Raw genomic sequence first — 12,893 nt, 5'->3', positions numbered from 1 at the left:
TTTACACAAGGCGGACTCCATGTGAAAACTCACTACAGGTACATCAAATACCAGAACTTCAACTATTTCATGTCCAGCGTTCTTGAAGAGCACCTATCAAGCCACTTGAAGATAATGCCTGGCGCTAAACATTGCGAAAACGATTAAGGAAGTGAACCCGCCATATACACCGAGCATAATGACACCAAGCAAAAATATCCAAGCTACTACTTTCCCACTCGTGTTAATAGAACATTTTGCACATGTTATTTAAGCTTGCAGTATTTCTGGTGTTCTCTGTATTGTAAATTTGTGGCACTATAAACCACAAATTTTCAATGTCGGCTCCGCAATCATAACTGCAGCGTCCTTGGAGGGAGAAGGGGTAGGGTGAAGCGGCCGGTACATCTGCCGGTGCATTGTAAAAGTTGCAGTTGTAAACCAGAATGAAAAAAGTGCGTTGCTCTGTACAAAAAACGCTGACTAGAGAACCAGGAAGAAAGTCGAAGCTGCTGAAAGGGCTAAGAGAAACCGCTCATGCGTATGTTGGCCACGCATTTCTTGGTCAAGACACAAAGAATTGCTGTATATAGGCGTTGCAGTGCATGCCATGGCTCACCCAGTTTTGGCACAATACCTGCATTCTTGCTCACGTAGCTATTGTGCTGTCACTTTCTGTTTGCTTTGCTCGTGATGCATTTCTTTATATTTGTTCAGCGCAGGGCTACCTTATGTATATGTAACATGTTCTTGGGCGAGATAACTTTAGTTGGAAGTTAGCGCTTGTGGCTTTCTTCTCCCTCTTGTTTCCGCAGTTTCTGCGCACTAACAAAAGATTGGGACGGGGAATATCAACTGGCTTAATCTCTCGTCTCGATGGATGCGTCAGAAAAGGGTATTCGGTCAAGAACTACGTCCTATGCAGGTGCGTACAATACACACATATTGTTTACTGTTAGGTAAGGGCAGCAGAGTCACCTTTCATTAGGTCACTTCAAACAGTGACAAGGCTGTCAGAAACAGCATTATGTGAAAGCGTCATAGCGAAACCAAGCACTCTTTTCATGACATCACAAAAACACAACAGCCTTATTCGTGCATCATATAAGCTTATGGCGACTGCTTATCGTTGTACATAACTAAAGTTAATGCTGTTAATTTCAAACGAGTTGAGAAACACGACCAAGTTCACCTTGTCCGCCACAGAAGGAAAAGTGGCGCTTCGCAAAGTACGTTTTCCTTGTTTTAGCGGTATGATATTGTTACCAAAATTGGTCATTCAATATTGCTGTTTTCAAAAGGTTACGTTCAAAGAATGAGGCTTGCTGTCAACAATGAATTAAGAACTGTTTGTTCTAAGTAATGGTACAGTTTCCACAGTTGCAGACGCATCTATTGCAATATATGAGAGGAAGGATAAAGAAATTCTTGTTCGCACTTCAAGGTAAATTCAAAGTAGCACACGTATTAGGTTAACTTACCACGTTTGCTCTCAAACAGCGATTGTAACGATTAGCTTCTGCGTGCACCCAGAAAATATGACAGATAGATATCGAGTGTAAAAGCAGCTGATATAAATGTAGCTAAACTGCCACACAAACATATTGCAGTGTATTCATTCAAACCACGGGATCGACAGATAGCGCTGAGGGAATCAGGATAACTGGATAATGGCTGTTTCTCAACCAGTTGGCTAGTCAGGAACCCTCAACACGTATTTCTCTCTCTACTCTTTTCGCTTTTATCTTTTTTTATCATTTCTGTCAAAAATTTCCAATTTTCAATTGTGGTACCACTTTTATATGTCTTTCATTTCCATTGTTACCTAGGCCTATATTTTCCCCAGTTTTGTTCTCGGTTGTTATGCCAAAGCGGTGCTTAAAAAACGAGCGAAGAGTGGTCGCTAGTCTGTCGAGGAGGTTATGTGGCCAGTAAACGCGGTCACGTGGTCACATGGTCAGAACATATAACGGTTGCCCAATTCGAGAAACATAGTTATTGCGTAGAAAGGCAAAATACAGTCGAAGGTGGCAGTCGATTACAAGGACTGGTGAGATATTCTTTAGATACCACATCGTAAGGCTTTAATTCGCACGTAATAGGCAAGAGCATTGACTTTGCAAAACACCCAAAGTAAGTGAGACAAAAAGCAGAATAATAATTTATCATAATGATAATCGTCAATATATCTTTCTTAACGTCATATCACTTCAATTTTCTCCTGTTGTTACACTTATTCGAAAATCACTTAAGGTCGTAACGCAACATGCATTGCTGCGACAATTGCTAATTCTGCGCGAGCCACTTCTGATTAACTTCACAACATGCGCGTGCACCTTCGATTCGCCTATAAAGCGTATATTACGCCGAGCGTTCTTAGCCTATTTTAAACCCTTTGGTGCCTGTTCCTACTTGTTACAGACTTGCTGCGAGCGGACTGCACATGCGCGTTGGCACCGAGTCGAAGCTGTTCACCAGTAAAAAAAGAAGCAAATTACCTATCCGTTGGTGGGTTTCGAACCCAGTACCCGGAGCCCAAAAGCTCGACGCTCTTACAGATATATAGCCACAGACGCATGCTTGAAAAGGTGGAACGCCCTTACAAACGCTCCTCGTTCAAGTCAGTGCTAGCACGGATAAATTCTGGCCAACACGACTTTGTGGGAGAGCCCCGTTCTGACGTTAATGTGCACTTGTGCAGTCGATAGGGGTTAAATTTAAAACGAACCTTTCTTAACTTGTTGCTGCATTTCGGAGGTGTAATTTGAGTACGCGCCTCTTCTACCTGACCATGGCGGTAGAATTTAAGGCATGAATTCATTGCCCAAATCCTATGCGCGCCTCTCATCCTGTGGCGGCCTTGTGATACGCGTCTACAAAGTCCAACACGACGTGTATTGTAGATGAACACCGTTGTAATGCTGAATAAAACTTCCGCTGGCACTCCAAGGTCACGGCAAGGTCACTCGCAGTCACTGCGATGAATGCGAGGCGCGTTCTTCACTGAAATCTATTGCCATGCCCCAAGTTGCCTTGCTCGCTCGTGAAAGCTTCGCGTAGATCGATTCCAACAGTGCGTGGGATTTGCCTAATTTTTACTTTGGGTAAATAGAGAAGTTTCTTCTCTGTTTTAACTCGACATACATGATTATACATGCGATGCAAATTCACACTGCAAGCTCTTTTGTTTTCTTCACTTCCAGGAAAATCCATGCAACTCCTAACACTTGCAATACTGGGATTTCTGTTAGCTTTGGCATCATTTAGTCGTTTTACCGTATCAAAAATCCCTGCACAGAAAGGTAAGTGCACGCACTTTTTCACTGTAGCCCTTTGAAGAGGCAGTGAAGGCGCATTCGAAAAGCTAGGATATGAAAGAGTTATGGCATTAAAAAACTTGCAGAAATGAAATTGATTTGGTAAAGGCCTACGGCCTGGATAACTGTAAGTCACTGAACGAGGCTTTCATCCTCTACAGCGCCTAAGTAACTTGATCAAGATGATGTGTGCCATAAATTCTCAAGCATGCGTAAACTCTTTATTCATATAATGCTGGATTTCAAACCTCCCGGCTTAAAATCTGCAGATATTCGGCTACCAAACCAACCAAAATAAAACTGAAAACAATACTTTAGCTAACCCTATTATTTATCTCTGGGAATTCCAAGTTGAACAGCTAAAATACAAGGAATTTTGACCAATGGTCCGTGCTTGACAATTGAAAAATCAGAGAGATCCATGAGGCAATTTGTCAGTTTTTTACAAATGACGCAACAGCGACACAATTGTTTTTGGAGTTATATAAATGAACGCATTGGGTTTGAAGGCTCGGGAAATACTGTAATATATACAAGTTGACAATAAAAAAAAAGCGCCAATAATCGCTTAAACAAGAGCAAGAATACTTCGTCGTCAAGGATAAGTTTCTGATTGAAATATGGCAGCAATTTCTAACTGCCGAATACAGGGTTACTTGCAATGCGTTTGCTATTAGGTCATGTCTTTTTACAGAGTAATTTCTCTTTATAGGAATGCCAGTCACAGGGAGGAAGTGTTACGAAACTACATGATAAAATAAGCTGTGCCCTCTGCCCATTGTGTTACAGTCTCCCTGAATGCGAAACCTATACTCACGGCGAACATAGCTTCGCCATATCACAAAAAGCACCAGTCAAACCAGACGTAAACGTCCCGTCAACGTCGTCTTTGCACCTTTCGCTGCACCTTTTTTGCAGAGTGTCTGCTACCATTTGCACATTTGTGGCAGGCAGGCCAGAGGCCTCACACACCAGTCCCACGCATAGTCGACGAGCACGATTTCCACTGCCTTCAATCTCTTGTCACGTTTAAGAGGACTGGCCTCGTGGACTGGCCTTCACAGGCGCCTATGTAAAACTTTGATATTGGAACCTTGGCACTTAGCGCGACGGAAAAAATTTCTATAGCCGCGCTTCCTTTGCCAGGCAATCAATGACGTCGTTAGTGCCCGCCCAACTCCTGGAGGGGCAGAAGGCTGTAATTCTGGGCTAGTTTGTGCGTATTCATGGAATTGAGGCATAAAATGCACATGGCGGTCAAGACATCACAAGCGCTTCTCAAGCAAAGACAAGCGTACGCAAACACTGGACAAGGGCTTGTCCAATATCAACATCAATCTGTGTCTGGGCTTCAGTACCATGAATTCATAGTGGTACTCTCAGGACCCACCAGCACAGTTGTCTTGTCGAGCAGCACGCTCTCTAGGACACTTCATCTTCCTGTGAAACGCGGAGTACACATCAAGACACACGTTCTAGGCACGAGGCAATGATTTGACTGGTACACACTCAACCACTAGGGATAGTCGTATAACTACCCTGTGGAGAATGCAAGGCCTCGCTGTGCGTCCATCGCGATGGTCTCTTCCACAGAAACGCCGAATACCCATCCTAGCGCTAGCTTTAGCGGTAAGGTGATCGCGTCAGCGCCGCCTACCCAACCCCACAAGGTGCGCGCGTTACTACCCTACCTGGAAGTGAGGTTTAACCGAACGCTTTGGGATTTTTCACCCTTCAGAACAGCAAGCGAGATTATTGCCAGAGACCTCTCTGGCCATGGGGTAATAACGCAATCATTGCTCTTGAAGTTTAGATACCAAAGCTTTTGATGAATGAAGTACAATCTCAAATTGCGGGAGTGGCGTTTAAAAGCCTTGCCCAATAAGTCAGCTTACTGGGCAAGGCTTGGCCATTAAAGACAAGAGAAGCGAGAAAATTTGCTCCCTCCTCTCCTCTCTAAAATAGGTCCTTCTCAGTGAACATGTCTTTAAGCTATTACCTATTTTTGTCTCTTCAGAAACATACAATGTGTGCGAAACACCCATCTGCATCGAACGAGGTAATGTATTTTCACGATCATATGTTTTCTTTGAAATAATATTATCAACATTTTCTGGCGTATAGCGTTAATTCTAATGCAATGTTTTTCATGCTTTCTGTACTTGTGTTTCACTCACGGGAAGGTACACTGCTGCCAGGTGTCTTATTGTAGTGCGTGCGATATTTCGTAGCGATAAATCAGGAACTATCTGACAAGGAAGCGCAAAACTAATGTTTATATATTGAGAACTCCAAGCAATCGTTTTCATTAGCGTGCAGCCGTTGCATAGTTTTATTTCTATTTCCGTTTGACGTACACTACTACTAGCCTCTCGATATTTGCGTTAGTGCCGGTTGCATTAGGTATGCAACTTGTTCAACACCGTGCATGCCACCACAAATGCATCGCAAGGCACTGCGAATGTTCAGTAATGAATAAGGCAAATGATGAGGACCCTCAATCATGATGTCTGCTTTGTTCTTATCCCTTGATGCAGCTCGCCTTATCAATGATTCTCTCAATACCTCCGCCGACCCATGCACTGATTTCTACTCATACACCTGCGGCGGATGGATGTCAAAACACAAGATACCAGAGAGCCAGTCAATGACGAGCATTTTCACTCGGTTAGAAGACGAACTGCACGAAACGCTTCGAGGTAGGATATCGACTTAGGTAATATATTCTGTAATGCTACAGCATACAGGAAGGTGAGCACAATATTCAAACATCCTCGCTAGCTTTTCTGAGTTCCTAAATTCTTAGTTCTTAAGTTCCGCACCTTCGTTGGCAGGGCGCCACCATCGTTGGGTGCCTGCGCGAGCAAACCTCAATTTTCTGCAACACCACCAGGTGGTGTTGCCCTCCACACATCACGAGTAGCGGAACTCATTGACTGCGCCAGCATTATCGCGTAAGTTTTTGGTACAGCGCGCTAACGCCTCCCTTATCAATTCGCGAGTCTTGTAGCAGGGCGGGTATATGCCACCACGTCGAAATAACCAGATGCTGTCTAACGTCACGGCGTGTTTGCATTATTGTGCCTCATTTTTTGGGCCCATGACTAGCCTATGGCTACGGATCCAAACAGTATTGGACACATTCCTGTTGTGTTTTAAAGTATTAATAAACAACTTGAATTTGAATTTGAATCTTTTGACCGAAGCGCCGGGTGGCTGACTTGGCGTATTGCCACGCGCGGGTTGCGCCTATGTGTGCTCCGAAAGCCAGCAACCGCTCGTCAATCGGATAGGAGCGCTGTAGTTTAAGAAAGGCCGTAAAACATAGCTTACGCGGAAATATCATAGAGGCTGTATGACCGTTAGACCCTCCAGTGATTTGGCTAGCTCGAAATCGGAAATGAAAAGCCCTAATACACACCACAGCTAACGATTTAATATTTTTGTTACGCACTTGTAATCACTGTGTAATTTAAAAAAAAGAGACAGCGTCACGCCACGGGAAATCCACACAATCTAGAGAACAGGGAGGGGGGGGGGGGGGGAGTGGCTGTGCTATTTTAGCCGTTAAACCTTGTGCAAAGACAATCTCCAATAAAAGCAATAATTTCATTATGAAGTTATTGCACTAAGCATGTCGCGTTGTAGCACGCTGGTGCTCGCTGTCTGTCGCGTTGCCTATGAACAAAGACATAAGTGCAGAAAGACACTTTTAAGTATAGCGATAAATATAAGCAAAACGAAATAAACAGTATATTCAATTAGCCCCACTTTTGTCAGTTTTATTGGCCGTTTCCAGAACCTTTTGCTAATTCCGTTTGCAAACACCCATGGATCGGTTGTGCAAATATTTGTACAAATCTCTACAAAAACGTTGAAATGTCAACATCACAAATCCTTCTGCACCTCGTACCGCTTACTTAACTGGATGATCGTTTCATATGTTTTGACTATGTTGTGTAGGTGACACGTACTGTTTGCCCTTATTGAGCTTGAAGTGCAGTGATCTTCATTGCGAAGCATTCTTTGGCTCATACCACGCACATTGTGTTAGATGGCCGCCTGTATCAATCATTTCGGACCTGTTCAGCAAAAAAACGATGTTATGCAGTTTCAACGCATACCGTACATACTCGTATACATGCATTACACCGTTCACAGGCTATGCCAAGATGCAAATCTAAGATTTCCATTTTGGCATCACTAATGTCGGCAGCAATGATATCCGGAGGACAAACGCGGTGCTTCATATTTGTCTAGATAACAGTAGTAAAGACAGGTGCATGCAGACCCATGATTCTCCTGTTTCATTCCTGCGTCTGTGGCCTAAGGAAAACCGTCAGGCCCCCGCTTGCTTTTGCGCGCATGTGCAACGCGACTTCGCGTGCACGCCATTTACATACAATGGCTGCTTAGCTTTCGGTGAGAGGAGTGTGTTGTTGAGTCTACACAGCTTCTGGAGATCTTGACTGTGTGACCGCTATGCCGAAAGCCCGCAGTCTGCCAGATCTCTGTGTCGTCAAGGCGCAGTTTTTGTAAGAAGTGCGTGCGCAGCTCAGAAACTTTTGCGGGACTAGATGAACTTGTTCTACGCATGTGTGTGCTCACATGAGTACTAACTGTGTAGTGTTCTCTCTGTAATATCAGTATTGTCTTCTGTGTAGTAAACAAGAAAAATCCACTATGGCTCAAAGATTAGCGAAGGGCTGCTCTGGTTGGCGGCTGAAGTGGGCTTGAAGTTTAATCTCACCTACCAACGCGTAGTTCCTCTCTGTAAAGCGAGTAATTTTTGGTTGTTTCAACCGCACACTGAACGTGATTAGTTAGGTGCATGCTTCGACAACATTGTATGCATAACATTGTCTCTTTTTGAAGAGCTTTAAGGGCAGTGATTTATGCTGGTTTTCTTCTCTAGACATTTTAGGAAACATGACCCTTGTGGGTGAGAACCAGAACGTAACAGACAAAGCAGCTGTTCTCTACAATGCTTGCGTGGGTGAGTGGTTTAAACAAGGGTGACAAACGTTTTCTCATTTCCGTTAAACAATTTCGTTTAGTAACTGCGTTCGTAAGGAACTTACCGTATTAGTGCACCGATTCTATTCTACAACAGAGCGATCGAGACACTGCGAGTCTTACCGCTCGTAGAAGAGCGAAGGAAACCACTGTGATTGCTTCTCGAATTGTGCAGAAGTGCAATCGCAGGGACACTAGGAAAGTTTTCAGGTGATGTAGAATGAAGATGTTTGTTGGGCTTATAACCGATTAATTTTCCTCAAATCATTGCCCCAATAATCTATGCACACTTTCGTTCTATAGTAATTCATTTTTAATAACAATTTGCGTATTCATTCAATCTAGTGGTGCAACCTCACTGTCGTAGGCATGGATAGCTTCTTCTGGTGTTGGGAAACCTCTTCTTGCGTATGGACTGTGTCATTGCAAGGAACAAGAAATAATCGCACAGGGCTATGTCAAGTCTCTGATGTGCTTGAACCAGGAGTTCAACTTCCTGGACTTCATAAACTGTGAGGGTTACCTTCTGTCTGTCCGTAGGTGGTCTCATGGTGCAACACGACCCCCCTCAGCTGTGTTCTTCGCCGCCGTTCTTGTAGATATCTGAAAACTTCGGGAAGGCATAACCTTGCGTACAACGCTGTAGCAAAAGTCCTTTCTCCCTGATGAGGTGGAAATGCACAATGACTACCTTTTTGGAAGGACAGCACCATCATTCCTTACCTGAAATTTCGCTCTTGTGTTTATTCACTGCGAAAACTGTGAAACTGCGGAACTATCTGCGAAATTCACTGTGAAACTATCGACCTTAGAAATCCGCCATGAGTGGCCTCCTTGGAAATTGACAAGAATTTATTCCACAATTTTTATACTAAAGATTCGCGTTAGTGACGGGTCGTAGTGCACACAGAATATAATGCCCATGGAGGGATGAAAGTTCCCTGGTTCACAGATGCTTGTGCAAGATTTTTTACTTGCCGGTGGTGCAATCTATAGGGAATCTTTGATGTCCTTAAACTGTCACTTCACTGTTTTTGTTTAAAGTAATTTTCCACGGCGGCAATGTTTTGCTTATTCACTTTGGTCGCCGGGCATCCACTGCTCCTTATCCCACTGCTTCCCTGCCCCTCGTCTTTCAATGGAGTTCAACATTTACTAATATGCTAAAATGAAATGTAACATTCCGTGTACTAAGGTCAAAAGTTTCCAAAAAGCGGTTGCAAAAACAAAAGGCTAGAATTTTATTAAATCTGCTATTACAAACATATAAACTTGTGGCGCGAAAATGCTATCATTGCTGCTCTGTTGCACATCGAGAATGAGCGCCACGCAGACCGTAGGAAGGGGGCCCTGCAATAATTATCAGCAAATAAACTAATAATTGCTAGAGTAAATCGGAAAGCGGCCCCCTTACAACCATTCTTCTTCGAAATCATCACTAAAAAATCCTAGCAAAGTCTATCGGAAAACTTAATTAGTAACCCCCGTGTACTTTGCCTGAGCTTTTCGCCTTAACATTCGCTTTCCCTTTCCCTTCCCGTCTTGCAGCTGTTCCGGATCTCGAAGACCGACGGGACGTCGTTCTTGCTATAATGTACGCTTCCGATCTTGATGAGTGGCCAAAAACGCGTCAGAACAAAAATGCGAAGGGGAACGATCAAAGCACCATAGATGTCCTTATGATGGGGAAGATTTCTGATGTCCTTTCAACTCGTATCGAACGGGATTCCAGGAATCCAAGTGCTCACGTCATTGAGGTAACGCTATAGAACCCGCAAAAAGGCAAATGGCCTTCCCTTTACACAAAATCTAATCGCAGAAAGCAACAGTGACGAACAATATAGACGAGTACATAGAGAAGTCTCAAAAGTCGGCATCTCGCCAGCAATGCGAATTTCTGCGTGGGACAATTGTTTCGAGAATTGTGAAGAGCAACCTGCCACACTGTCCACGGCGTTCAGCCGATGCGAATAAGGGCTCAGCTATTCGGTGCAGCGGTTACATTGAAATGCAATCAAAACGCAGAAAGGACCGCCTAGTTGAGGTTAACTTTTGCTACCATGGCCATCGAACTTCGGTCATTGTTGACTCCACGAGGGCCGCGCCCGACTTTAAGGCACCCGACACTCTTAGGGTCATGCTGAGCCATAAAAGAATGCAGTCTAATGGAGTGGACCTTTATGTTAGGAGTAGTCTTCTCTTTTTGGTGTACAGGTGATCTTTAACATGCGCACACCGAGGCACACCCAGTGATCGCGGAGATGGCGGACGGGTGCTGTGATAGCAGAGCTCGTGGCCGAACGACGTCAGCCCCGCACTTATGGTCAGTGTCAACGTTGCTATTTGTACGCTACAACTAGTGCTGCAGCTCTGGACAATGTCAGATCATGATACCATAATTTGAACGATGGATCCGCCAAAACCAGCGAAGGTCGTCGTTAGCTGTTCAGTGGCAAGTTTACTGCCTGTTGGACTGTCTGATTTCTTCTGCCGACTGGGATGTCGCACAGGTGTCAGCAATATATCTCTTATTTTCAGTCTTTTAGAACAAATGGCGCAAATTCGTAAATACTAAAACCGAAAGCTGTAGCGATTTGCCCTACTTGAGGCAACCATCTGAAAAAGGCTGCTTCCAGTAGGCCGAAAGAATTTTTTGTAGCTCCGTTCCTCAGCAACCACGAGATACATATCGACATACAGTTTAGGCAACCAGTTGAAAACGACTTTGCGTATTTATAATATTTCTTACGTTGTGAGAGTAAAATAGCGAACGTTTATTACACTTAAATAAACTTTATTTTCAGAAATATAAGCTACCTATTACGCGCTTGCACCTACTATTTAAATCTACATCCTTGGAAGTATACAGTTGATCCTTTGTTTTGCTATATAGGATTTTATTTTAACCATGACTGTATATTTATTAAAAAATAAGTTTAATACCTCGAAAAAAGGTCCATATTCTATTGGTAAGACAGGAATAGAAAAGGCTACAGGCAACAGGCCCTTACGCCTAATAACAACAATATTGTGTAAAAAATTTTAACTTCATGGACTGATTCGCTGCATAAAACGAAAAGGTATGACAATCAGTGAAAAGGGTCAACCCAATGCTGCAATCAAAGAAAGGTAGAAACATGAAGGCATGGTTACTAGGCCTATTTCCAGATCAAAACTAAGCCATGATATTATGTTGCCGACAAATTTTATGTTATAAGAAGAACTAACCTGACAATTCGTATCACGTATACTTGACTTCTGCTATGGTATATTTCAACAATACTTCAAGAGTTAACCTCGTAAAATAACACGCTAATCGTGGCATTTGACACTTATGACCTACGTTCATTTTTGTTGTTTCAGCTTGACCAACTAGAATTCCCCAGGGTGGGCAGAAACCAGCTGATCAACCAAACCACTAATTACAGCAAACCAATTATTGCTGCCTATAAGAAGGTAATTCAAGTGGCGATGAAGTTCTTGAAGCCCAGCCTGACTGACGGCGACCTTGCCGACCTTTCTCAGAATCTTCTAGCGTTTGAAGGACAGTTGGCCAATGTGAGAATATCTTCTTTGACATAATAACACACATGTCTGAACGAAACCTAATGTCCAGAAGCTAGCATATGTAAAGCCTTAATCGAACGTCAGCAATGCCAGGTGTTGCAGCGAACATTTTCAAAAAAAATTTTAACAATTGCTTGTGGTAGACAGCACAATTCCAGTTCGTGAACTGGTCTGCTCAAAGAGGTGGACATTGCTTGAGCTGAAAATTGAAATGCATAATCGACTATTTAACAAAATTTCATGAATTAAGCTTTTAACGAATTACCTTATGGCACATATTGAAATTTGCAAATTCTAGCCGGAGCTTTCGCAAGGTGGATGCACTTGGAACAAATTCTCAGGATGACACAAATTTCGAAATATTAACTATCGAACCTAGCGGCGAAATGCATTGGCGTTCCAGTTACTCTTTTGCTTGAATGAATAAAATGACGTTTTGTAAAGAAAGTCAGTGGAACGACAGTGCATTGTCACCTAAGTATGACGGTGGATATCTAGCAAATTGTGTCATCCACACAATTATTTTGAATTATTTTCAATTATTTTCAATTATTTCATAATTATTTACCTTGGAGTCTCACTCGCTAGAATTTCCTAGTTCCACTATATTCTCGTCCCGCTTCCGCTTTATCCTGAGCGCTTCCTAATCGGTGTTTGAGTACGTCTTTCTTTCATTTATATACGAAGTGTTTCGCGCAATTTGAAAGAGGCATATATAGTTGTAGCATTCAGACGAAAGAGACTAGAGGCATATTGCTTGCAGTTGTCTTAAGTTAGACTATTTCTTGAAGTGCAATCAGCTAATTATGTTTCTTTCTGTAAAATTGTGAATACTTGTTTGAAGGCACCCGCCATATTTCAGACGTTGCAGAGAGTGTTCAAAAACATAATAAATAATTGCTACAACGTTATTTTGTCGTGCTTCCTTTATGAAAGCTTTGAAGAAAGACCGGAAAATATGAAAAAAATTACGCCATGGCGCACTTGCCCACCTAGACAGTAGTGTCCAAAATC

General features: G+C 43.0%; 1 protein-coding gene across 1 annotated transcript in view; it reads left to right on the top strand.

Annotated features, from left to right (window-relative positions):
- Window positions 1-776: 776 nt before the first annotated feature.
- The window catches only part of LOC126539163 (neprilysin-1-like), a 45,008-nt gene continuing 32,891 nt past the window's right edge, over window positions 777-12,893 (top strand). Inside the window, exons 1-7 of the mRNA XM_055075227.2 lie at window positions 777-904; window positions 3,183-3,281; window positions 5,314-5,355; window positions 5,834-5,995; window positions 8,212-8,292; window positions 9,861-10,069; window positions 11,676-11,870. Of these exons, the coding sequence (XP_054931202.1) occupies window positions 856-904; window positions 3,183-3,281; window positions 5,314-5,355; window positions 5,834-5,995; window positions 8,212-8,292; window positions 9,861-10,069; window positions 11,676-11,870 (837 nt within the window). The 5' untranslated portion in view covers window positions 777-855. The remainder of the gene's footprint in view (window positions 905-3,182; window positions 3,282-5,313; window positions 5,356-5,833; window positions 5,996-8,211; window positions 8,293-9,860; window positions 10,070-11,675; window positions 11,871-12,893) is intronic.

This window comes from Dermacentor andersoni, chromosome 11 (assembly GCF_023375885.2).
Source record: "Dermacentor andersoni chromosome 11, qqDerAnde1_hic_scaffold, whole genome shotgun sequence".
In the NCBI taxonomy this organism is placed as follows: domain Eukaryota; kingdom Metazoa; phylum Arthropoda; class Arachnida; order Ixodida; family Ixodidae; genus Dermacentor; species Dermacentor andersoni.
Note: the sequence above shows the minus strand (reverse complement) of the source record. Positions and strands in the feature narration are given on the sequence as shown.